Source organism: Siphateles boraxobius, unplaced genomic scaffold, assembly GCF_051911475.1.
Source record: "Siphateles boraxobius isolate OS27281-9 unplaced genomic scaffold, OSU_SipBor_1 122, whole genome shotgun sequence".
Lineage (NCBI taxonomy): Eukaryota > Metazoa > Chordata > Actinopteri > Cypriniformes > Leuciscidae > Siphateles > Siphateles boraxobius.
The window spans coordinates 17,620-45,550 of record NW_027508725.1 but is presented as its reverse complement, the minus strand read 5'-3'; the positions used below and the strand labels follow the sequence as shown (position 1 = coordinate 45,550).

The 27,931-nt window shown below is 40.1% G+C and overlaps 1 protein-coding gene across 3 annotated transcripts; it reads right to left on the bottom strand.

Annotated features, from left to right (window-relative positions):
* Positions 1–250: 250 nt before the first annotated feature.
* On the bottom strand, positions 251–27,696 carry znf451 (zinc finger protein 451). Of its 3 annotated transcripts, XM_077223967.1 has the most exons (14): positions 27,567–27,690; positions 27,223–27,310; positions 27,025–27,108; positions 16,284–16,397; positions 13,652–13,763; positions 13,404–13,551; positions 12,984–13,110; positions 7,853–8,012; positions 7,493–7,640; positions 4,256–5,706; positions 1,028–1,117; positions 823–900; positions 656–687; positions 251–410 (listed from the first exon to the last, which is right to left on the bottom strand). In XM_077223967.1, exons 2-13 carry the CDS (start codon positions 27,274–27,276, stop codon positions 674–676), a joined length of 2,580 nt encoding a protein of 859 aa, XP_077080082.1. In that variant the 5' UTR covers positions 27,277–27,310; positions 27,567–27,690; the 3' UTR covers positions 251–410; positions 656–673. The 3 variants fall into 3 exon arrangements, with proteins under 3 accessions (XP_077080082.1, XP_077080065.1, XP_077080075.1); XM_077223950.1 differs by lacking the exon at positions 656–687 and having other exon boundaries at positions 27,567–27,696; XM_077223960.1 differs by lacking the exon at positions 656–687 and having other exon boundaries at positions 27,595–27,696.
* Between the last annotated feature and the right edge of the window lie 235 nt (positions 27,697–27,931).

Sequence of the window (27,931 nt, the reverse complement as noted above, 5' to 3'; positions counted from 1 at the left end):
ATCGATTCTCTGAACTGAATCGACGACTCAGCGCTATCGACCACCTTCTAGCGGTTTCCAGCACTCTTGAGTAACATCTCCAAACATGGGCTGGAACTGCCCTGGTAATTCACTCCTTCAGACACGAGTGTAGGAGTTCTCCTCTGGGATTTCAGAGGAGGGTGGGATCCATTTAAGGGTCAAGATGACATCAGAGAAAAGACAATAACCAGGACACAATGAGATATTGCTCTGACTGGAACAGGCAAACGCCATTTAATTACTTTCCTTTATTTAAACTTAAAAGAAAAAACAGAAAGAAAAGAAATACATGTTTATTGGCTACAGTGCATGGACGACGTGGGAAAACAGATCCGTTTCTCTTCCTTATCAAAACTCCTGCAAGCTTCTTTTCAATGCTTCTTCCATTTCTGAAAAATTAGAAAATGGAGGGAAAAAATCAGTTATATTGTTTTTGTATATTGTTACGGATCAAATTGTATGCAGATTTATAATTCATCCAGCCAGTGATTACTCATACTAACATGATGATGACAGATGCAGTGACAAAATTCAACATCTGTGTGGTTACACCCTAACCCAGCACCATATATGTGCTCCCATCTATTACAATAAATATCACACTGAGACGGAGTTCCATAAAAATGAAACATACCCACAATGATAATACTCTTCATGCATGCAAAGCTGGCAAAATAAACATCTGATTAATGCATGAACGGTGAACTCTCAACTCTACAGAAATACAGTACCGCCTCCACACGGTTCAGAAACGACACATCTTTAGTAACAGAAAGACTCATGTTCATCATGATGACCCACCAATATCCAACTCTTTTGATTTCATGGCCTCATCCGCACTCAAGGCCAAAGCCAGTTTCATGTCATGATCAAATGTATCTAAGGAGAAATAAAAATTGGTCATGTTTTCCATGTAACACTACTAAGATCAAATGAACATTGCAAATCTACAATGAAATATTATGGAAGTACCGAAAAACCAGAGAAGAGAAAGGTGAAGACCTACTGTCATCTTCAAAATCTTGCGAAACGCTCACTTCTTTTTTAACATCAAGAGCACTTGAGGTAACGGCATTCTTCAAATCTTGAAACTCCACTGAAAAACAACAACAAAAACAAACACATTTTCTTACTGTGATTACACATTGCACGTTCTTTTTCAAATCATGAAAAACAGTCAAATTTGTCCAGACTGGTATAACTGATCTATAATTCAATGCTGTGCTGTAGGGAGGATGTATTTTTGTAGGCCAAACCCAGAAACTTCCGGTTCATCATCCTTAAGTCAATAGATTTTTGGGGGTTTTGCCAGAAATAAGGTCAGTGGTGAACACAAGCTCAAGATATTATCATATTATAAAATGCATCAGTAATGCCACCTTGTGATTTTTTAAAAAGCTTTTACTTGTCTTGAAAAGGGTTGCTAACAAGTGGCTCAATGTGTTCACAACCACACTTTTGCACACCAATCCAACTAAACTTTCTGGAAATAATTTATTTCTTTATTTTTTTTTTTTTTTGTTAACACTGAAAGAGCTTAGTAATGGTGATTTTGAAGTCATGTGATAGCAGTGTTGTTCGTTTACAGTCTACGTTGAGTTTTTTCTTCTACATTCAAAAGTTGTGTTTGTGAAGATTATCGCGAAGACAAAACATGCAAGGATCATAAACATTTGTTGTATTTTCTGCAATAAACCAAAAGCCAATGGAAAATCCAATTGGGTTTTTGTTGAGGGAATCGGGTGATGCAAACCGACGGGATGGCCTAAAAAACGTCATCACGACAGCGCTCTATTGGCTTAGTACACTTCAGAATAAAAATTTCCTGATAATTTACTCTCCCCCACGTCATCCAATATGTTCATGTCTTTCTTTCTTCAGTCGAAAAGAAATTGAGGTTTTTGAGGAAAACATTCCAGGATTTTCTCCATATAGTGACTTCAATGGGGTTCATCGGGTTTAAGGTCCAAATGTGAGTTTCAGTGCAGCTTTAAAGTCTCGACACGATCCCAGCCGAGGAATAAGAGTCTGATCTAGACAAACCATCTGCCATTTTATATATAATTTTTTTTTTTTTATTCTTCCCAAAAAATTTGCATATTGTGATAAAGTTGATTATTTTCCATAATGTAATGATAAAAATTAAACTTTCATATATTTTAGATTCATTGCACACCAACTGAAATATTTCAGGTCTTTTATTGTTTTAATACTGATGATTTTGGCATACAGCTCATGAAAACCCAAAATTCCTATCTCAAAAAATTAGCATATCATGAAAAGGGTCTCTAAACGAGCTATTAACCTAATCATCTGAATCAACTAATTAACTCTAAACACCTGCAAAAGATTCCTGAGGCTTTTAAAAACTCCCAGCCTGTTTCATTACTCAAAACCGCAATCATGGGTAAGACTGCCGACCTGACTGCTGTCCAGAAGGCCATCATTGACACCCTCAAGCAAGAGGGTAAAACAGAAAGAAATTTCTGAACAAATAGGCTGTTCCCAGAGTGCTGTATCAAGGCACCTCAGTGGGAAGTCTGTGGGAAGGAAAAAGTGTGGCAAAAAACTCTGCACAATGAGAAGAGGTGACCGGACCCTGAGGAAGATTGTGGAGAAGGACCGATTCCAGACCTTGGGGGACCTGCGGAAGCAGTGGACTGAGTCTGGAGTAGAAACATCCAGAGCCACCGTGCACAGGCGTGTGCAGGAAATGGGCTACAGGTGCCGCATTCCCCAGGTCAAGCCACTTTTGAACCAGAAACAGCGGCAGAAGCGCCTGACCTGGGCTACAGAGAAGCAGCACTGGACTGTTGCTCAGTGGTCCAAAGTACTTTTTTCAGATGAAAGAAAATTTTGCATGTCATTCGGAAATCAAGGTGCCAGAGTCTGGAGGAAGACTGGGGTCCATCAGTGATGGTCTGGGGTGCCATGTCAGCTGCTGGTGTTGGTCCACTGTGCTTTATCAAGGGCAGGGTAAATGCAGCTAGCTATCAGGAGATTTTGGAGCACTTCATGCTTCCATCTGCTGAAAAGCTTTATGGAGATGAAGATTTCATTTTTCAGCACGACCTGGCACCTGCTCACAGTGCCAAAACCACTGGTAAATGGTTTACTGACCATGGTATTACTGTGCTCAACTGGCCTGCCAACTCTCCTGACCTGAACCCCATAGAGAATCTGTGGGATATTGTGAAGAGAAAGTTGAGAGACGCAAGACCCGACACTCTGGATGAGCTTAAGGCCGCTATCGAAGCACCCTGGGCCTCCATAACACCTCAGCAGTGCCACAGGCTGATCGCCTCCATGCCACGCCGCATTAAAGCAGTCATTTCTGCAAAAGGATTCCAGACCAAGTATTGAGTGCATAACTGAACATAATTATTTGAAGGTTGACTTTTTGTGTATTAAAAAAACACTTCTTTATTGGTCGGATGAAATATGCTGATTTTTTGAGATAGGAATTTTGGGTTTTCATGAGCTGTATGCCTAAATCATCAGTATTAAAACAACAAAAGACCTGAATTATTTCAGTTGGTGTGCAATGAATCTAAAATATATGAAAGTTTAATTTTTATCATTACATTATGGAAAATAATGAACTTTATCACGATATGCTAATTTTTGGAGAAGGACCTGTATATACTTTTTAACCACAAATGCTCGTCTTGAACGCATTGCATAATCAGGTTGGAAAGGTAAACTGACGTAGCCGGAAAAGTCTCATTTTCTCCTCCAATTTCAAAATCGTCAGACATCGTTGTTTACGCTTAATTCAAAACAAATTTGTAAATGCCGTTTGACTTGGGTCTTTGCACGTTCGCTTTGTAAACACTGGGTCATTACTTCCGCCTACGTCACGTTTGACCTTTCAACTTGATTACATAAAGCGTCAAGTAGTGGATGTTCAAGATAAGCATTAGTGGTTAAAAAGTATAAATTTTTTTTTATAAAATCTCAGCTGGTTTGTCTAGATAAGACTCTTATTCCTCGGCTGGGATCGTGTCGAGCTGCACTGAAACTCACATTTGGACCTTCAACCCGTTGGACCCCATTGAAGAAGAAAAATCCTGGAATGTTTTCCTCAAAAACCTTAACTTATTTTTTGACTGAAGAAAGAAAGACATGAAGATCTTGCATGACTTGGGGGATGAGTAAATTATCAGGAAATTAGTGAACTAACCATTTAAGGTGGAAAAACCAAGCCAGTAACTTGATACTCCATAAACCTCACCATTACTCTGAGGGAAGATCTCCTCAGCGTTTATAACACTGCCGGTAAAGGCTGGTTTATCATCTGTGGCATTGGGTCGGGAACAAGCGCAAGGATCTGACTGGCAGTGATGCTTATGGTAGTGTGAATGGAAATTGGGCACATCTTTGTGGCTCTGTGAGCAAATGTTGCACAGAACATCGAACTGCTTCTCACTGCCCTGGGTCTTGTGTTGTAGGAGGATGTGTGTCTTCATCTCCGCGTAGGCTGTCGTGTTTTTGTCGCACTGGCGGCAGCAGTATCTGCATTTATTTTCGACGGCCAACTGTTTCATGCACTTTGTGAAAATTTCCTTCCTTTCCTCTTTGCTTTTCTCAGAGCCCATGCAAGGACAAAGTTGGGAAGGACTCGCACCCGCTATGGGACTCTCAACAGCGCTCGCCTGGGAATTATCCCCCGCAGTTTCCAAGCGGTAGTAATCGTGGCTATGCAGACTGTCGTAGTGCTCCTGAAACTCGTTCTCGGTGTCATACAACATGCTTTCGCAAAGTCCACAGAAGTAGCGGAGGACGATCGCGCCACCGTGTTCGTTGGCGCAATGGCGTCGCAAAGTTGACTCTTTAAAAAACTTCTGTGGACAGTGGCCACAAGCAAACCTTTGGAAACTGTGGCTGCTCAAATCCCCGCAGTGTGTTCGCACCGACGCCTCGGAGTCGAAGAGATCCTCACACATCCGACAGAGCCAAGACTCGACTTTCGGAGGTGACGCGCGAGAGGAACTTGCTGGCCCGAGGATTTTGGTTTCCGCACTTGTTGACGGTTTAGGGGACATACTAGACGAGACACGGTCGTCTAAAGCGTCCTCTCTTTCTTGGTAATAGTTGTGTCCTCTATGGCTCACACCAATATGGGCCATGATGTCTTCCATCCTTGGCATTTCCACTTTGCACTTTCTGCAGTGGAAAAGAAAGTTGGATAAATGAGCGCCACCGTGGAACCGGCTCATATGCAAGCGCGCTATAGACGATTCTCCCATTAGCTTTCCACAGACAGCGCATTTATGGAAGATCTGATTTGCCGCTTGGATGTGTTTTCTTGCAGTTTCCTCCTCTGTGAAGCGTAGACCGCATTCACAGAACCAGGCGAGCTGAAACCGTTTTCCTGGTTTGGCGTGGGAATCTAAGCTAGCCGGTCTTTTTCGCTTGGCTAAAGGCCCATTTGTATCGTTTTCTGTGGCTCCCTTCTGAGCGTTTCTGATTTCACAGTAGTTGCTGTAGTAAAGGAGGGCTCTGGTCATGTTGCCGACTCGCTCCACCTCGTGTTTCATGAGCTCTTTGTGCTCCTCCATCTGAGCTTCGCTAAGAAAAGGTTTGAGGCATGAGGAGCATTGACCCATCACCGCCATCTTCCTCATGATGTCAGCCACGCTTTGATCAGCAGTGGCAATAGCGCAGCCATGTCTGCATTGCACACTGGGAAACAAACAAGAAGCATAGAGTTGTTAGTGCACAACAAAACCTGAATCTCAACGATGCACTTAAAGGATTTGTTCACTTCAGAATTAATTTCATGATAATTTACTCAACCCCACGTCATCCCCGTCAAGATGTTTTTGTCTTTCTTTATTTCTTCAGTCGAAAAGAAATTATGTTTTTTGAGGAAAACATTCCAGGATTTTCTCCATATAGTGACTTCAATGGGGTCAAACGGGTTGAAGGTCCAAATGTGAGTTTCAGTGCAGCTTCAAAGTCTGGAAACAATCCCAGCCGAGGAATAACTACGTTCACACCGCCGCCGACTTGAGCGAAGCTCTGGCCGCCCTGTCAAGGACGCTTGTCAAAAAGTACGGGAAAGCTTGTTGACGCTTTGGTCGCTCTGACGTAGCAGGGAGAAGAGAAGTGTCACAACATGAAATGTCACATGAGATTGGTGTATTTGCATTCCACTTCACTGCTTTTCTATTTAACTATGTAAACACGCGGTAGACTGTGTGCTCGAGCTTTGTGTCTTTTGCCGCGTCTCGCGCATGTCACAGCGGTTTAAAAAACGCGTCATTCAGGTTAAAATAAGTTTAACTTTAAGAACAAAAATGTAAACTATCCCAACTATTTTATCCCATGCCTCGTTCTTTTGTAACTGGTCCCTATAAGCAAACAACGTCATATAAATGATAGGAAACCCAGCAATGGCGATTATTAGCTTCTCCACCGTTTTCTCGGAACTAATGTTTTGGTAGGAACGAAAGTTTACATCATGTGTTTCTCCGGAATCAGCCAGCGCGAAGAACGTAATTTTCCGATTGGTTGCTGGCGTTTTGCCGCTGCTTGCCGCTGAACCGCGTCAAAGTCATTACCATAAAGGTACTTCTACTTGAGCTGCTTTCAACTTTCTGATTGACGCTCAAAACGCGACACCGATGGATTTGACGCTCCTTGCAGCTGAGAGAAGCCAGCTTCCATTGAAAATGAATGACTTCCGGTAGCTTTGGAAGCTCAAGTCGGCAGCGGTGTGAACGTACAGTAAGAGTCTTATCTAGACAAACCATCAGTTATTCTCTAAAAAAAAAAAAAAAAAAAAAAAAAAAACATTTATATAGTTTTTAACCACAAATGCTCGTCTTGCATGTCCACGACTTCACACATTATGCAATCGTGTTGAAAGGTCACATGTGTTCCGGAAACATGTGTTTCAGAAATGTAGAGTAGTGGAAAAACTCATTCATCTCATTTTCTGCTCCAACTTCAAAATCATCCGACATCAGTTTTACCTTTTATTTTTTGATCTTTTTTGTAAATGGCGTTTGACTTCGTCTTTGCACGTTCGCTTTGTAAACAGTGGGTCAGTACTTCCTCCTACGTCACGCGTGACCTTTCAACGTGATTACGTAATGTGTGTCTCATCACAGCTAGTGCAAGATGAGCATTTGTGGTTAAAAACTATATAAATGTTAATTTTTTTTATAAAATGTCCGATGGTTTGTCTAGATCAGACTCTTATTCCTCGGCTGGGATCGTGTCTAGACTTTGAAGCTGCACTGAAACTCACATTTGGACCTTCAAACTTTTTGACCCCATTGAAGTCACTATATGGAGAAAAATACTGGAATGTTTTACTCAAAAACCTTAATTTCTTTTCGACTGAAGAAAGACATGAACATATTGGATGACGTGGGGATGAGTAAATTATCAGGAAATTTTAATTCTGTAGTTGTTAAATTGGAGCACTTTTAAATCCAAGAAAGCACCAATATAAACTCACTTGAAGTGTGCTCTGGCCTCCATATGCGAGGCGAGCACCTTCGAGCAGACTGTGCACTTGACGTTGAAGCTGATATCCTTACATAGAGCGATTAACCGGTTCTTGGCGTACCGTGGAACTGGCACGGGCGCGGCTGATGGTTTTGCCTCTGGAGGACAAAAACATGAAATGCAAGGTTAAATAAAATGTTCAAAATATGATAAAACTTGATCAGAAACCTGAATGCCGATATTTCTGAACAAACAGGAATTGATCAAAGATACAGGAGAAAAATGTCAAGATGTATTTTTTTTAGCTATCTTGTCCAGTCCTGGAAACATCATGATGCATGTGTAGTTTTGACTGTTGAAGAGCACATACCACAGAGAGAGATGGACTGAGTGAAGTGGTTTTTTGCAGACATGTGCTGAAGGCATTCGTCCCTGATGTTGAAGAGGAGGTAACAGGCGGGACATGCAAAGCACACGATCAGCTGATAGGTCTGGGAACGGCTGTGGCCATTAGCGTCAGAGGAGGACACCTACAGATGACATCAAGCACAAGAGACAAAGCAAACTTTATGCCACTTCTTCTTATCATTTCCATTATAAAGAACAATTAAGTAAAAATATTAAACAGGTAATACTGCACAACACATTTGTCCTAGATCTTTTAAATCTAACTTTAGCTAGTGTGTAATGTTGCTGTTTGAGCATAAACAACATCTGCAAAGTTACAGCGCTCAAAGTTCAAAGCAAAGGGAGATATTTGCTTTTAAAAAATTCAATTTCTAAGGACTACAGCAAACAGCCGGTTTTGGACTACAAGACATTCCTCCAGAGTTGCTGACGTCAGTAAACCCCAATATTTACATAAACCCCTCCTCCGAGAATACTTAAGCGGGGCGAGGCCATTTTATATTGCTGTTTTGGAGATGTTGTCACGATGCCTGCGAAATGCTGCTGTTATTTTCATTCCGGTTGCAGGTCCACTTTGTTCAGCCTTCCTAGGGACGAGGGAGTTAGGGATCAATGTTTAATTATTACCAAGATCTCGCTCTCTGTGCTGCACATTTTACGGAGGAAAGCTTCCACAATCTTGGCGAGTTCAATGTAGGATTCGCACATCGGCTTGTCCTGAAAAATGGAGCAGTTTTAAGAACAGAAGCTGTTGTTTACGGGCCACAACCTGCAAGTATGATTTATTTTTCGTCGATGTGTTTTCCTGCAATAGTTCGTATTGTTAATTGTACGTTGTAGCAAGGAAGTAAACAAATGACAACGCTGTTTGGCTCTGCAAACCAGTTTGTTAAATGCTCATTCACACTTAACGTTATTCGACAAACACCTAACGTTACAAACTTTTTTTTAATCTCAACAACGAACTTGGAATTAGTGTAAATTATTATTTGATTAGAGCTTTTATGTATTGTTTATCGCTTGCTTATCTACAGGCATGCTAAACATGGTTCTGTGTTTGATTTGGCTAACTTACTGTAGTAACGTTAAAGTCAATGTTAAGTGTTCGTTTTGGGTTTATAGTTCTGGTGACAGATATTTGGCTGCAATCGATCTAAAAATACAAAAGTAACGGTGGCATACAGAAAAGATCACTATAGATCCGCAGTCTTTACTCCAAAAAATCCCTTTGAGGACTGTAGTATAATTTGTTAGAACGCTTATATGAAATTCTTGTTTATGAAGCTTATTTTTTTGTAATACTATAATAATTAGTACAATTAAATAACAACGTATCTAAAGGGTAATGAGACAACAAAAAACAAACCTTTCTGAAACGTCGTTTAACCGTCGTTCTTGAACAGGTTCTGCTCGATCATCTTCATTAACATTCTCTGGGTCTGATTCGGGGTCAAATTGGTATGGTTTTATTGGTATGGACGCCATTGTTTATAATACACCAAAGCACAAACTAGGCTACCAGTAAAGGTAAGGGGCGTGACGTTTCCTGAAAATGTGCACTAGGCGGTTAGCGAATCACAACACACTGGGCCAGCTAACCAATCTGAGCCCATTGCATATTTTTGAGGGACTGGCTTCACAGAACCCGGAAACCATCCGACCGTTTTTACAAGGAAGGAAAGAGCAGTGTAGAATAAAGCAGGGCTCCAGACTAACTTTTCCACTGGTTGCACTGGTGCTACCAACTTTCTCATTTGGTCGCAACAGCATATGATTTGGTTGCACCTTTTTTTTTTTTTTTTTTTTGCTACATGCCATGGGATTAACAATGCATGCTGATGAATAGTGGTTGTAATGGACCAAGGCTAGCAAAAGCTTTCTGGGTTGCAGCAGAAATACCTGTAATATATTAATTATCATTGCCAAATTTCAGGATTTTCATGGATTTTGGACAGTAATTTTAATCTGTAATTTTAAGCATTTTACATTTGAATTATATACAATCTATCTGTTTACATTTGAATCATATTCTATCTATCTATCTATCTATCTATCTATCTATCTATCTATCTATCTATCTATCTATCTATCTATCTGTCTATCTGTCTATTATCATCTTTCTATCTTTTAAAAATCATTAAACATTCAAATGTATGCATTACATTTTAAAAGATTAGAGTATTATAATAAACTGATACAGATTTTTCATTGTCAAAGTTTATAGTTGTAACAAAAAGCAGAAATCTCACACTCCTTACCTTCTGCATTTTATAATAATTTCCTTTTCCTCTGTCGAGCGATCATGAGAGTAATCGCTCGACAGAGGAAAATATAACCGCTGAAAAGACGTTGGAGGAAGGGGCTCTGTGTTTCGTGAGACCATTTTTATCATTTTTATATGCCTTAATTCGTGAATTCGTAATTGGCGCGTTTCACCATCAGTGTGCAATGCGCGTGACGTCTACGTTCGTCAATAAATGAACGGCACGTGTCTTGCGGAAGAACATTGTAGACGGAACTTCTCTCCGTTAATATCTATGGCGAGTCACGCAGGCACTGGGCTACTCCGCAGCCGAGACGACCCCGGGATAAAATAGTCCGTATATAAACACTTATTATAGGCGTACCCAGTGGTGTAGTCTAGTTTTTTGTAGTGAGTATACTGTGATATACCAGCCCAAGCCCCCCGTACCCCATCGCCCCCCTCCATCCCCCTCACCCCCCCTGAAGCACAGGTTTTATCAGCTGACAAATAAAAGACAAACATTATAAGCACAAATAAAAAATTACTTTTTAAAAACTTGTGTGATATTCCTTTAAAATTCAGTTTTAATACATTTGATTATTATTATTTTAAAAAGTACATCTTACTATGCAATTTCTTTCATAATTCCCTCGAGTTACTTTATTTATCTCTACAAACTTTTATTTTGGTGGGTTGTAAATTAAAGACATTTGAGCTTCTGTGTGTTTTCATAAACTATTATTATTATTATTATTATTATTATTATTATTATTATTATGCCTACTTGAAGTATACTCTACTGTGCAGTAGTAATATATTTCTGTTATATTTTCTTCAAGTTATACAAAACTTTGATTTTGACAGGTTGTCATGAAGACTTTAAAGTTTGTGAGTGTGTATATGATACGAATGAATGACGATAGTTTTATCAAATGAAATGGTAAAATTCTTGTGAAGTGACTCTCATAAAAGCTCTGTAATGAAGTTCAAATGTGTGCATGTCCTCCTCATAGACGCTGAAAACACCACGAGTGTCACGCGCGCGTCAGTGTGTAGTAGAGCACACATTGAGCGCTCATTCACAGAAACACGCAGCACATTCAGAGTTTATTTCAATAACAGTCTTTTTGAGCTTTATTATTCGTAGACACTTAGTACATATCGAGATTTGATTCATTGTATCATTACTTTTGATTTATTCATTCAAAAATGGCCAAATTGCGTGACGTTCCGCTTTACAGTATAAGTTACATTTGTTGCTGGATTCCGCGATTCGATCCGTGTCGCTGCGCAAACACTGAAGTCATCGGTCTATAAAGGCCGATCCAGAAAAGCCAGATCAGATGGCTCAAAACTTGCGAGACAATTTTTTACGCCCTGGTAAAAATGGCTTCACTGGTTTGGCAATTCTACAAGCTGTGTGAAAAAGACAATTCATTAGCAATGTGTAATGTGGGTACCATGCTTGGCCGCTTGTCAAACTGTGCAGCCTCTCTGTTCAAGCCGTAAATAAATCCATCGATCCGCAAGTTCTTGAATGGTCTAGTGGTAACGTTAGATCTTTTGCCAAGCGTGTCAGAGGTTACGGGTTCTAATCCGCACTCGTATAGTTTTTTTTCTCCCATCAAAACTGAATATGTTCATCAGTGTTTACAGTATATCAAGACGGGACACATTTGTGTGCATTTTATTTTGTGATTTCAGTCTCTGCAACGGCGATAGATTGAAGCGCGTGCCCGAGTGAAGACCGCGTGAGCCACAAGAGACACTGTATCCATGACACCGATCGCCGCGGCAACAAGCGCTCAGCTGGATTTCAAAAACAACACATTTTAGCGCTAGATCTCTTATTTAATAGCAAACTAAATGAATGCTCTGCTAGTTAACTGGAGAAGTTTTATTTATTTGTATTAGGTACATCCGTGCCTCAATGTTTCAAAAAGTGGTGGGGGACAATATCCATCCTGAGAAAAAGTGGTGGGACACGACTTCACTGGATCTAAACAAATCAATCTAACCATAGATGTGACCAGTAGTGCTGGCTTTCTTAATCTGTTTAAAATCATTTTGCAAAGGTTCTTTACCAAAATTTACCAAAAAAATGGATGCTTAAGAAGTAGGCCTAAGCTTTGGGAGAGAAATTAATCTAATCCCCCCTCTCTCTTTCTCTACCTCACTCTCCCTCTCTAATTGGCCACAAAATCTGACTGAGCATCCTCAAAAAATATATTTAAAAAAGCAAAGTTATAGATAGAGACAGATATGGAAGTTGTTAGTTAATTGTATTTTTTGTTGCTGTGCACTTTACTAACTGTGGTCCTTTAAGTGTATTAGAAAAACTGATGGCTGGCCGACTCAAAACATTATTTTGGCTATAGCTTTTTTTGTTGCAGTTTTTAGTTTAAAGTAGTCTAAAGCTAAATTTAAAGACTCAGATGTTCTGTCTTTTATCTTTTATTTTATATTCTACAGGAAAGTTGTATTTGTCAACTCCTACGCTGTTCCCAATAACCAAGCACGGGCTGCTAAGTTAATATGCTGGACAAATAAATACACAGGTGTCAATTCATGACACGTTGTGTTCTCTTAATTGTAATACTTGATGTACATTGTTGTTAAATGTAGTTTAATAAATAATGCTAGATGGTAAATAGAAGGCTCCAAATAGACCCTGTGATCGGTATCGGTAGATACAGCTTCCAGTAATCGGTGATTGGCCCCAAAAATCCTGATCGGAGCACCCCTAATATTTAGTTTAAGTTGATGCATTAACATGTTAACTTTGAAAAAAATGTATTTTAACATCAATAAAATCATGAAAGCTGAAAATATTAATAAAAATGAAAACCTTTGACTCCAGGTGTTCTGTCCATGACTCTTTAGAGCTGAAGTGGCGTCCACAGGCCACACACGCGTAGACAGAAGACGGGCTGCCTTTCAGGGTGACCGTGGGGTCACAGGGTGAATGATCAAAGCTAACAACAAAAGTGAAAAAAAAATTACATTTACATTGATGCATTTGGAAGACACTTTTATCCAAAGCTACTTACATTGCATTTCAAGGTACACATTTTGATTCTTATCGGTACTTGCTTTAATTTACATTCTTATTTAAATTCTTATCAGTTCTTGCTTTCCCTGGGAATCGAACCCATGACCCAAGCGTTGCAAGTGCCAACGCTCTACTGTTTGAGCTACAGGAAAGTTGTGAATGTGCATTTTTTTTAAATTCAACTGTAAATATAAGAAATCTGAGCAATTTTGCAACCGTTTCAGATGTCCCTCAAGCAAAGGCACGTTGTCGTAGACTCTGCCGCAGTTGATGACCGGGCAGGTTTGTGGAGAAACCCTCGCTGGACCAGGAGCCGATCTGCGTCTCCACAGTGGGCAGGAGTTAATGCTTCCTGGCTGTAATCCTGAGCAACCCAGACAACATGAGCACAAGAACCAAACTCTCACACACACACACACACACACACACACTCATATTAGCTGGAGTTTCACAACATTACAGACCTGGCATTTTCAGCCAAATGTCCACACAACGCTTGGCATTATCTCTGTCATTATTGCTCCGGCTGACCGCCAGCTCGTGTCGTCCATGTGCTTGCTGTGAAATAATCTTCTCCTACAGTACAGATCACAAAACACTGTTGTGAGAATCTCATTCGTGGTCTGGGTTTCAGAGGCACTTTTCCCAATTTAATCCCAATCTCCATTGGCATTACAAAAAAAAGAAAAAGAAAAAAGAATTACAAGCCATAAAACAATTACATGTATAATTTTACTTTATATTGGAAACTTCAATTTGAGGCAAAGAAGTATTTGAAAATGATATAAGTGATGCAACTTGGTTTTGTTAAACAGTTCACCCTTTTCGACCTGGTTTTAATTTATAAATGTATAAATCACTCAGAACAGAATTTAAAGGTTTTAATGGCATTACTGAATAAGTGCATTAAAAAGTTTCAAAAATGAACACCGTTAAACATTTAAATCGCATATGGTTACACATTTATCTCAGATGTTTTCACAATTCATTGTCTTCAAAGCATTAAATATAATTGTTCAAAACTTGTTTAAGTAACAAACCCAACCAACCTGCTCTGAGATGAATCACAACATTATAAACTGATTTAAAGCAACAACAAAAAAATTCAGATGTGATAAATGCTCCAATGAAGCATTGCAAATTAAATAATCAGAAAAAATATGATGGTAAAATATAAAATTATATTATTTAGGCATGCATATATATACACACGTGTATATGCATGCATGCATATATATATATAAAAATTGCATATTAAAATGTTTTAATTTCACTGCATTATTTTCTAAAGCACTTCGTGTTTTATAATTTAACACGTTTAATAAATTAAAACTTTTACCTGTTGATAAATACAAACAATATACCTACAGATTATTATAAAAGATTAATTTATATATTAATATGCAAATAAGTACTTTGAGAAAGTAGAAAGTTGTGGCTTCTACAGAAGCATATGCTCACTCAATGTCAAGTGATAGTACAGGTCCTTCTCAAAAAATTAGCATATTGTGATAAAGTTCATTATTTTCCATAATGTAATGATAAAAAATTAAACTTTCATATTTTAGATTCATTGCACACCAACTGAAATATTTCAGGTCTTTTATTGTTTTAATACTAATGATTTTGGCAAACAGCTCATGAAAACCCAAAATTCCTATCTCAAAAAATTAGGATATCATGAAAAGGGTCTCTAAACGAGCTATTAACCTAATCATCTGAATCAACTAATTAACTCTAAACACCTGCAAAAGATTCCTGAGGCTTTTAAAAACTCCCAGCCTGTTTCATTACTCAAAACCGCAATCATGGGTAAGACTGCCGACCTGACTGCTGTCCAGAAGGCCATCATTGACACCCTCAAGCAAGAGGGTAAAACAGAAAGAAATTTCTGAACAAATAGGCTGTTCCCAGAGTGCTGTATCAAGGCACCTCAGTGGGAAGTCTGTGGGAAGGAAAAAGTGTGGCAAAAAACTCTGCACAACGAGAAGAGGTGACCGGACCCTGAGGAAGATTGTGGAGAAGGACCGATTCCAGACCTTGGGGGACCTGCGGAAACAGTGGACTGAGTCTGGAGTAGAAACATCCAGAGCCACCGTGCACAGGCGTGTGCAGGAAATGGGCTACAGGTGCCGCATTCCCCAGGTCAAGCCACTTTTGAACCAGAAACAGCGGCAGAAGCGCCTGACCTGGGCTACAGAGAAGCAGCACTGGACTGTTGCTCAGTGGTCCAAAGTACTTTTTTCAGATGAAAGCAAATTTTGCATGTCATTCGGAAATCAAGGTGCCAGAGTCTGGAGGAAGACTGGGGTCCATCAGTGATGGTCTGGGGTGCCATGTCAGCTGCTGGTGTTGGTCCACTGTGTTTTATCAAGGGCAGGGCCAATGCAGCTGGCTATCAGGAGATTTTGGAGCACTTCATGCTTCCATCTGCTGAAAAGCTTTATGGAGATGAAGATTTCATTTTTCAGCACGACCTGGCACCTGCTCACAGTGCCAAAACCACTGGTAAATGGTTTACTGACCATGGTATTACTGTGCTCAATTGGCCTGCCAACTCTCCTGACCTGAACCCCATAGAGAATCTGTGGGATATTGTGAAGAGAAAGTTGAGAGACGCGAGACCCAACACTCTGGATGAGCTTAAGGCCGCTATTGAAGCATCCTGGGCCTCCATAACACCTCAGCAGTGCCACAGGCTGATTGCCTCCATGCCACGCCGCATTGAAGCAGTCATTTCTGCAAAAGGATTCCCGACCAAGTATTGAGTGCATAACCGAACATAATTATTTGAAGGTTGACTTTTTTGTATTAAAAACACTTATTCTATTGGTCGGATGAAATATGCTAATTTTTTTAGATAGGAATTTTGGGTTTTCATGAGCTGTATGCCTAAATCATCAGTATTAAAACAATAACTGAAATATTTCAGTTGGTGTGCAATGAATCTAAAATATGAAAAGTTTAATTTTTTAACATTACATTATGGAAAATAATGAACTTTATCACAATATGCTAATTTTTTGAGAAGGACCTGTATATACAACAACTGCATTTTTTTTATTTCAACTCCATTAGGGAAGAGAAGAGGCAAACCTTGAACGCTTTGCACTTGTCAGCCCTCTCCTGCTTCTCCACAGCGACCTGTCGAGCCAGTCGGTCCAGCGTGGACACAGCGTGAGCTCGCTGACGGTCCACATGATCCTCAATCTGAGCAACACACAAAACACTTCTTTAAAAGAAATACAGTCAAAACTAAAGTTATTAAGACACCAGATATCATTTTTGATATTCTTTTACTAGTGTGTGCAGGACACTATAGTTCATTTATGTAAGTGAGGAGAGCAAAATACAGTAAACTGTGACATATTATAACCAAAAGTTCTTCATACAGTGACTACCAGTAACATTAATAAAAATATGGGGCCAAAAATTATTCAGACACTTTGAGCTGATCATGTTTTGCTGAAGTGTTTTTTCTTTAATTGCTAATGCAATCTTTTACACCACAGACTGAAGTACATGAAGCATTGCTTGGTAACTGGTTGAGCTAAATTGGTATTATCTAATTGTGTAGTTAAATTTAACAGCTGACAGATATTCAACGTAATTCACGTGTGAGACAGTCTAACAGAAGGACGGACAAAACCAGTGAAATATCAACTGAGTTCTTGTCAATATTTTATTACCATTTTCTAAACTATAGCGAATAAACTGTGATAATGTGAGAAATGTTGAAGGTGTCTGAATAAATGTTGGTTTGACTGTACATTGGATGAGGATGCATTACACAGTAAAGAACATTATTTAAATAAATTCCATTTCAAATAAATACTGTTCTTCGGAGGAACTTCCCATTCATCAAAGTATCAAAATGTTCACTGTTTTCACTGATAATAATATGAAATTAGCATATTAGAATGATAGATAATAGAATTTTTCAAAATTCTTCATAATAGAAATAGAAGGATCACGTGACACTGAAGACTGGAGTAATCTATATTTTCCTAGACTTAGTTTATATTTGCAGGGTTTGCTTCATCATAATTATCCACACACACACACACACACACACACACACACACACAAAATGGATTCAGCACATGTTTGACGCCGGATGCCCTTCCTGACGCACACTCACACACACTCCTATGGCCAATTTGGCATGTCCAATCCACCTAACCTGCATGTCTTTGGTGTCTTTAGTGTGGGAGAAGCCGGAGCACCTGGAGGAAACCCACGCTGACACGGGAGAACATGCAAACTCCACACAGAGAGGCTCGAACCGAACCCCCGAGCCACCGTCCCGCCCCTGAAGACTGCAGTAATGAAGCTGAAAATTCAGCTTTGATCACAGGAATAAATTACATTTTACAATATAAAAAACAGCCATTTAAACAGTCATTTATTACATTCTTTGGAAGGCTTTTGTCTTTCAGATACATTAAAATGCACAAATTCACGTTATTTCATATTTACATGCAATGCAGAGATTCCCCAACTTTTTTATGTCAGCTGAAGATCTTTGACCTGCAGTGGGGATTTCTTTAAACCCCGTTCACACCGCCAAAGACTTTGTCACTGTATGTCAACACTGCATTGGCTCCCTATTAAACATCGTATAAATTTTAAAATATTGCTGATTACTTACAAAGCACTAAATGGTTTAGCTCCCCAGTACTTGAGCGAGCTCTTAACGCATTATAGTCCTTCACGTCTATTGCGATCTCAAAACTCCGGCCAGTTGATAATACCTAGAATATATAAATCGACTGCTGGCGGTAGATCCTTTTCCTATTTAGCACCAAAACTTTGGAACAATCTTCCTAACATTGTCCGGGAAGCAGACACAGTCTGTCAGTTCAAAGCTAGACTAAAAACACATCTCTTTGACCTAGCATTCACATAACACTCTATAGACTTCTATAATTCAATATTAGGCTGCTTAGATTAGGTCAGCCGGAACTGGGAACACTTCCCTTAAATCCTGATGTACTCGTTACATCATAAGAAGAATGGCATCTACGCTAATTTTGGTGTCTTTGTTTATCCCGATGTTTTCCCGCAGCCTGCCGGATCCAGGCCGTTTCCAGATCTGACGAAGGACTTTCGCCTGGACCTGATGACAATGCAGTGCTGAAGTGCCAACTAGCCTCTCCCTATGGAGGATCCCTATACCACTCTACAGATAAAGCGTTGTGGAATTTTTCGGTTCGCGTACCTACCCAAAGTGATAAGATAAAATAAAATTCTGCATCAAAATTTATAGACAAGACAAGTAGTTTGTTTAGGCATGGTTTATAAGGAATTACAAACCTGCGCACATATATTCAAACGCACATAACTATAGAATCAATTGTTAATGCGTATGTGAACGCCATCAGCGTCTATCACAGGTTCACGATTAAAGTCTGTTTAGAGAGAACGGTGTCGTCTTAGCGGCCCCTAATTTAATAACAAATGATCATTTAGACGGAAGTGAATCAATCAAAACTAACTTTAGCTGGAAAAAACATTTTTCAAGAACCACTATAAAACCAAACCAATCTCTGTTACCTTAAAGTATATGTTTATCTCTGTAAAGCTGCTGAAACAATCTACATTGTTAAAAGCGCTATATAAATGAGGATGACTTGACTTGACTATGTCGCAAGGCTCTGTACTGCGAGTCGCTTGTGGGGGTTCGTAGTGCTGTCGCTCTAATGTTAGTAGTAGACTGCACTTCTGGCCAAATCTATACAAAATACCATCACAAGTGATATATACAACTATACAATTTTAATTTGACTAGTTAAAAGTAACAGTATGCTGTTCAGAGAGTGTTTTTATATTACCACAGCAGTGTTAAGTGGATTAAATCATTTACTAGATTAACGATCGATCAATCAACAAATTAAACTCACTCATACTGTCATAAATTAATAAAACGTTATTCGAATTTGACAAATCAATTTTATTGTCCCTAATAGTCAACATAATGCAGGCGAAACTGTAAAATGAACTGCAGCAGTGCTAAACTTGTATCATAAAATTACACCACTCGAACTATAAATGTATGAATTAAACTCACTGAGACTGTCGACAGTTTCTTTTCCATGCATCATTTTATTATATCAATGTATGTGGTTACAGTCAAATCATATAAAACAGTGAAATCGTCCTCGAACTCTTCTTGCCTGCACTCGAGACGGTGACGTAAGCTCCACTGAAGGTCTTATTTCCTATTGGTTGTCACTCGCGAAAATCGCTTCTCATTTGCATATAGTTGAAATTTCTGAACTTTTGTCGCGTATCTCGTGTCACTTGACACGCCCACATTCTGTCGGCAACGGTCACTGTCGCTCTTGCCGCCGGAAGTCATTGCGATTATGCCCCGCCCACGGACGCTCAGTCTCTGGGGTGATGGAGGAGTGGGTGGGGCTGACTCCGGGCTTCTGCGTGATGATTGGCGGGTCTGGGGTGGTGGAGGAGTGGGTGGGGCTGGACTCCGGGCTTCTGCGTGATGATTGGCGGGTCTGGGGTGGTGGAAGAGTGGGCGGGGCTGGACTCCGGACTTCTGCGTGATGATTGGCGGGTCTGGGGTGGTGGAGGAGTGGGCGGGGCTGGACTCCGGGCTTCTGCGTGATGATTGGCGGGTGTGGGGAGGTGGAGGAGTGGGCGGGGCTGGACTCCGGGCTTCTGCGTGATGATTGGCGGGTCTGGAGTGGTGGAAGAGTGGGCGGGGCTGGACTCCGGGCTTCTGCGTGATGATTGGCGGGTCTGGGGTGGTGGAGGAGTGGGCGGGGCTGGACTCTGGGCTTCGGCGTGATGATTGGCGGGTCTGGGGTGGTGGAGGAGTGGGCGGGGCTGGACTCCGGGCTTCTGCGTGATGATTGGCGGGTCTGGGGTGATGGAGGAGTGGGCGGGGCTGGACTCCGGGCTTCTGCGTGATGATTGGCGGGTCTGGGGTGGTGGGGGAGTGGACGGCGCTGGACTCCGGGCTTCTGCGTGATGTTTGGCGGGTCTGGGGTGGTGGAGGAGTGGGCGGGGCTGGACTCCGGGCTTCTGCGTGATGATTGGCGGGTCCGTCCAAAGACTGCATCTCCTTTTGATTGACAGTGATTTTGTACTATTAAAAAGTCGCTGATGAAGCTGTTCGAGATCAGTCCCATCGCAGATTTTGCAAGTGTAGTCGAAAGACAAACTGCTGCAACCTATTTCTTGGTATTTGCTTGGCGAAATTGCTAGCCAATTTTCATCATACATTTCACACAATTATACACCACATTCCTTGTTTCAGTTTAACCTAATTCCCACATTTCCTCCGTCGAGTTTAATATCTTTTTTTTTAGATCGTTTGTTCATTCATTCATACAGCTTCCCCTCTTTGAAAGACCAGCAGCCGCCACTGTTGACCCGATATATTTATTTAGCACACCCCAAAATTTTAAAGTCCCCCTGTGGTGAAAATCAAGCTTTTAATGTTGTTTATATGTCTATGTGGTGTTTTTAATATGCTTTAAGACAAACCATGTGTAAATTCATAAGTCGACAGCATTGCTGAGTATTTTCTCCTTAAAACTGCAGTGAACCAAAGACAGTCTCAAAAACACGCTTTGAAATCGCTGGTGTTTCTGACATCACAAACTACCTTGTAACCAATCAGATCAACGTGTGATCGTCAACGAGTGGATCTCTGAGCTGAGTGAGTGAGTGGAGGCGGGGCTCATTTGAGGCATTGTTATAGGTAAATGAGGCAAGGGTGTCGAGTTACATTAAAGCTATTTTAGGGCATGAGGAATTTTTTTTCAAGGAAAAAACATTTAAAAGTATAACAATTTAAAAAAAAAATCTTTTTAGTAAGCGTTTTATTTATTTTTTAATTTTAAAATTACTTATTTTCATTTAAAAATGTCATGATTTTAATTAAAAGCTTTTCATTAAACTCACAAAACCCTTACGTAACGTAATTTTTAATGCACTAAATTTTTTTAATAACAAAAATCTGAATATATTTTCTTTCTCTTTGTATATTTTTATCAATATGGTACAAGATCATCCTATTCAAATCAATGTGATAAATGAGTTCAGTCAAAAGTAATCTAAAAGTAGTCTGATAACATAAAATTTACATCTTACATACATACATAAGACTTTTCAGACTTCTACCATCTGCAAGGCGTAACAAAAAACTGCCAGATTTTAGAATAGCTTTTTTCCGGCAGCTTTAATTTCTACACTCATGTTATTTCTATTTTCTCTCTCTTGTGTAGTACCACAATTAAGTGCACTGTTATTATGTTTAATACTTTTTGTTGCCGTGTTGTTGTCTGCTAAGCACTGTATTTGGTCGTTGCAACTATTATAATACATTGCATACATTGCATATACGTGTGGGACGCCTTATACCAGTGACAAATTCCTTGAGTGTTTTGCATACTTGGCCAATAAAGTTAACTCAGATTGATTCAGATGTCACTCAGTATCAGTAACTACAACTACAATTTAACTACCAAAAAAAGTAACCTACCCAGCCCTGTATATAGGCACAGGTGCTCAATCTTGTTCCTGGAAATCTACCTGCCTGCAAAGCAACACATATAATATATGTTGAGGGCGGGGCAACCTGTCACTCACATGAGATCCACCAATAGCAAACCACAACCATCCGATCAATTCCCCACAGATACAACCAAGCCCGCCCTACCTTGTTCCAAAAGCCATTTCACGCAGATTTACTGTACGTCACAATATAGAGAATATACAGAAGAAAAAGATTATCGCAACTGGCGTTTCATGCCAGCTTTAAAGGTCCCATATTGTCAAAACTGAAATTTCCTGGGTTTTTTAATGATAACAGAGGTTTAGGGGCTATTAAACTACCATATAAGTTTCAAAACAGTCGATCCACAGACAAATGAACAAAGCCTGCATAAAGTAGCTGTGCCTTTTCACGAGCCGTTGTGAGTTCGGTATAAATGTGATGTCAGACCTACTCAGTCTCCGCCTTCAGTCTCCACCCCCACCAATGGTGGGTCACTCAGAAAACAACAGGCCAATCAGAAGAGAGGCTCATGAATATTAAGTAGACAGGCCAAAATCGACCTGTTCTTGGCAGAGCTCCAGAGAAAGGAGCTGTAAACATATATTGAGATGGTTTTTGGTACTTATACCGCAAATATATATTTTTAATGACATCAAAACCTAAAATAAAACTTCAGAAAGTTGTACAATATGGGACCTTTAAAGTCCCCATGAAATCAAAAGTGACTTTTTTGGCTTTTAGTATGAATATCGTCGCTGCCCGATGAAACTCACGTATGTCCAAAACGGTTACTTTTCAGGAAGTGAAAAAAAACACCGTAATTTCAAAAGCAGTTGAACGTAGCGTTGCATACTTGGTACGGCATCTTTAAATGTAACCATATTCTTGCCAGTGTAATGATATAATCCACATTTGACCAAAATCGAGTTTAAATTGAAACATACGTGCATATTTTACAGTAAGGGTGGTCGATAAGCGTTCTTCCGATCATTAATTAGAATGACCAAGTCGCGTTTCATATTGACAGATGAATAGGCTATGCTCAGTTTTAGTGTTGTCACGATACTAGAATTTCTAACTTCGATACGATACCTTGAAAAATATCGATATTCGATACCATTTACGATACCACAGAGAAAAAAACTGCCACAATATTAAGGGGGTCTTTTTTTATTTAAAGCTAAATATTACAAGTCTAGAACATGACAATGAACAAAAATGTCCTGAGTTCTATCTGTTAATATTTTTTCATTGGACCAGAGCTAACATGATCCGTTGTGTTTTTATTACCTACTGTTATCAAAGATTAAAATATACTGTAACAAATGCATTGGTCATCGGTCATAAATGCTGGTTAATACATTAACTTAATTTAATGAACAGATTTAAACGCAAACGTGTGTGCATCACACGCGGAAACAATGCTCACTGGATCAGCATCTAGTCAAGTTACCTTTATTTATATATTGCTTTTAATAATACAGATTGTGTCGAAGCACTTAACTGTATCAAATTGGAGGATAGAGTGTCAGTAATGTATAATAATAAGGTTAAACGTTCAATTTTCAGTTAAAGGCATTTCATTATTGAATTCAGAGATGCCATTGTCTAGCTCAGTTTAGTTTAATTAGTATATGTGTAATCAAATTGATGATAATCGCTAATGAAGGCAAATTGCAGAATTAAATAATAATTTTTGAATAAAGTTAAACAGACACAAGTTAATTTACATCTGACCACAGTTACAATATTTACTTGTCTACGATTCCTCAGTCAGATTATGTTAACTTTAAGAATTACAGTGAAAAAACGAAACACAGACTCGTATCAACAACAATACTAGGCCATCTTGGTTAATGTTTCAGAAAAGTTAAAATGAGAAGAGTTACAGTGTTTTAGGATGTTTTTAGCAGTGGTGCAGGTCTGTCCAAAAAACAAACACCCCTGATGCTGAGCATATGCTGCTAAATGGTACCCCTGGAGCCAATTCCTTAAGTCTGTTTTCATCTATAAAATAATTTTACAAAATGAGTGATGAGAGGGTTATTGATAGTCAAACAATCTTTTGGGTGCCCGCAGCCCGCTCGCAGTGTGAAGCGCGTGTCCGCGCTATTCTCCGACATGCCCGCTCGCGGTGTGTAGCGCGTGTCCTGTCCACGCCATTCTCCGACTCCGACATGCCCGCTCGCGGTGTTCTTTATCAATCAACCAAAGCCGGTCGCGGGGACGCCGCACTCGCCATCTTTCCATTCACTTTTGCTATTTAACCAGAGCGAATGAGACGAGTGCGTCACGTGTGGGGTTTGTCAACGCGCCTTTGGAGAGAAGTGAAAGTGACTGCTCGGCTAGTATTGGTGTATCGATACTTCGGGAAATTAGTATTGGTACCGTTCAGATATTTCAGTATCGATATTTATCGAAATATCGATATTTTTGACAACACTACTCAGTTTATTAAATAGCCTATAGGGGTGTGAACCTACACTGGTCTCACGGTTCGGTTCGATTACGATTATCATGTCATCGATTCAGTTCAATTCGATATCGCGATGCATCGCGGTGCACTGCAACTGCAATTTAAATTTTTACTCCAAAAGTGAAGTGTGCGTGCGCGCACGTGTTCGCCTGTTCGGGAAGTCGCACTGACAGAAACAGTGACATTCCAGTTTAAGTTTCAAGGGAGTAAAGCCTGTTTATGCCATTTAGTAAATGAAATTGTGTCAAATCAATTTTGTTGTAAAGAAATGTTCATTTAAAAGCAGCGCTCATTCATCAGTGTATAATGTTACCATAGAGATGCGCGCATCAACCGCCGCCGAGCCCGCTGTTGAAGGTAACGATCATCCATTTATAATCACGCGTAACAACACAGAATAATTGTAATTTGACCATCGGGTTCGGATACTGAAATCCGCTCTATGTGTGCGAGACATAACCGCGCACAGCGCGTGTCTTCTCCAGGTCGTGCCTACCACGTTGTTCATTAGAGCCGAAATGTGCCCAGAATAGATGTAGGCTTTTAAATTATTCGGAGCATTTTTAATTACTCGCACTCGCGTTTCGCCTCCTCTGCCATTGTATGCTACCGCGAAAAAGCACACACGCGACAAATGACGCAAGAAAAGCGTCAGTATAACCAGTTATGGTCTATTACTGAACCGATACCGAATCGTCCTCGTCTGCATCGCGATACATCGTAGAAACGATTAATTTCGACACCCCTAATAGCCTACGTCTCAGTTAATTAAATACGCTCAGTTTATTAAATACGCTCAGTTTATTAAATACGCTCAGTTTATTAAATACGCTCAGTTTATTAAATACGCTCAGTTTATTAAATACGCTCAGTTGTCTCTTGCAAACTATGAAGGGACAATGAATCAATACACTGACATGGCAATGCTAGACTGATACTTTGTTTGCACAGTCCTACCGTAATTTTGTGAAGATCTAATAAACTTGTGAACAGTTTTCAAAAACAAACGTTTGCTGATACTTTACCTCACAGTGTTATTCGGCTATCCAATGCGGAGCTTCCAGAGACGCTTAAGATGAAACTTCACGAGTCCGGCGAGATGCCTCCACAGGGTGGGAGATACGCGGCGTGATTGACAGCTTTGACACCAAATGGATATACGTAAAAATCAGATGACATGATTTCACAACTTTTCATTGGTCATTTAGATAACGTTGAGCTTACTGTATACGTAAATGAACCTGGACAATCTATCCGTCGAAAAATCTCAAAATCGGCAAAATGGATATACGCGGTTTTCATCGGACAGCGACGATATATTAAGCCCGGGACACACCAAGCCGACGATCGGCCGCTGGGCACGTCGGACTGTTTTTGAGCGTCGGCCGACGTAGTTTTCCCGGTGTGTTCCTCACCGTTGGCTCTAGTCTGACGCCGTCAGGGTTGAAAGAGAGAACTCTGATTGGCTGTTCAGCTTAGTGAACGAGTCAGTGCATGAGGATAATAGCAAAACAGCGAGCAAAGAAGTCAAAACGGTACAGATAGAAGGCTGTTCTTATGTTACGTCATCTTACCTAAGTGTTCCTTAGGAAATATTTCAATATTAACATGAGCGGAGTGCAATTAAGGTTTAGCAGGATTGATATTCAATACGGTAAGCACGCATTGCTTTTTTTATGGTGTGTTTATCTGCAGTGTCAGGGTTCCCTTTTTGCATGACGAATATATCTGCAGAAATAGACAGTTGTCTCATTCACACGCAGACGCAGAACGCGCATGCTAGCTGACAGTCGGCTGTAGTTCTCTCGCTGTGTTCAAGTGCAGCACGAGGCGACAACACAGTCGACTTTCATCAGCGCTAGTTCTTTGGCGTCGGTTATGTGTGTCCCGGGCTTTAGTCTTACTGTTATCTATAAGCTAGTGTGCCCCAAAACAATGACAAAATTTGCAATTTTGAAGATATAAGCGCTCAAACCTTACAGTCTCTCTCGTCTGCTGCCAATATGGATCAATGATTTCGATGACATCACTCTACACTTCAGCCATTCATTAGATTTCCTGTCCAATCAAATGCTCTATAGAATCAGAAGCTCCGCCCCCTATATTATAAACAGACGCTGAAGCTGCGGCTGAAATCAGTCACTTGTTCACATATTTACTATTTTCTACTTGGTGAATATCACATAGTGCACTATATAGGAAATAGGGAACGATTCAGACTGTGTAAATATGCTTTCCATTGGCACGAATTAAGTCTGGTTTCACGTTAGTGTCACATGAACTGCTGCAGCTCCGGTCCAGAGAAACAGAGCGGATCATGTGATCGAGTCGACACAGAACAGAAAACGTATCAGACCCGTTTGAGTTCTGCACAGTATTATAAAGAGATATGGAGGAGATTAGGAGGAAACTGCGGCTTTAAAGAACTCAACGGCTCTGAGCTGTGATATAAACTAAACGCTATTAGCCGTTTAAAAAAAGGGGAGGAGCTGTTCGATATGCCCCGCCCTATCTTCCTGTTTCAGTGGAAATTACGTCAGCGCATTGAATAATGCTGCGCATTCCAAGGGACTTCAGTGGGTCTTTAAGTTACAAAAGCACCACAAATCTACAATACAAAACAGAAAATAATGACTTAAATCTCAGCCTGTTCCTCACACAAAGATATCGTATGGCTTCAGAAGACCGGCTGTACGAAACATGATGGAAAAGAGCAGCCTGGACATTCTGCTGAATGTGTTTTTTGTGTTGTGGAACAACATGGCGGTGCTCAAATGATGAACAACCTTTCAACACCTTTAACTCTTATATTCTAGTCGGCGTGTGAAGAAACTCACGGTGTCTGCGGCTGAAATGCCTCCTTCATCCTCTCCTTCACTCAGCAGGTCTATGCACTCCAGCACTGGTCTGAGAGGGCCCTCCTGAAACACCATGCTGAAATCAGTGTGCTGTACTATACACACTCAAGTGAGAAGACCCAGATCCACACAACTGTCCTAATAACTCAAATTAGAAATCAAGGCAGTGACACTTACAGACACAAACTCCACATCATCCTCCACATCTTCAATGACTGTAGAGGCAGACATCACATCTGTGCTCGCTGGAGCATTACATCAATCACTGCGAATCAAAACACAGCAATACAACATGCCTTTTCAGTGCTGCATGCAAACATTACTGCGTACGTCTTAATATTGTATCTAGCACTGAATTCATCTACGTCCTTGAAAGTATATAGTATTGGAAAACGAGTTCTCAATCCTGCAAACAGCTTGCATGAATCTCAACTAACTGACGTTAACGTTAACGTTACTCGTCGACAGGAGAATGGGAGAAAGTCTCACTAAACAATAAGTTCTGCAGCGATAATACTTACAAACAATTCACTGTAAAGACCAAATTACCGTTTCTAATGCTGGCTCTTCTCAAAGTTAGCAAAACATTACTTAAACTGAGAAGAGCAGATAGGAAATGAGCGTCATGACGTCACAGGAAGAAACGACGTCAAAATAAAAGTCATCCAACGTCCATGTGAACGCGTGTTATTGTTTATATTTTAATAATAATAAAAATATAATAAAAATGTAACATTGAAACTATTGTGCCATTTTTTCCAAGTTTCCCTGTGGCAAAAATCATGGTTTAAATGGTGTTTGTGTCTATGTGGTGTTTTAATATGCTTTAAGACAAACCATGTGTAAATTCATAGGTCGACAGCATTGTGGATCATTTTCTCCTTAA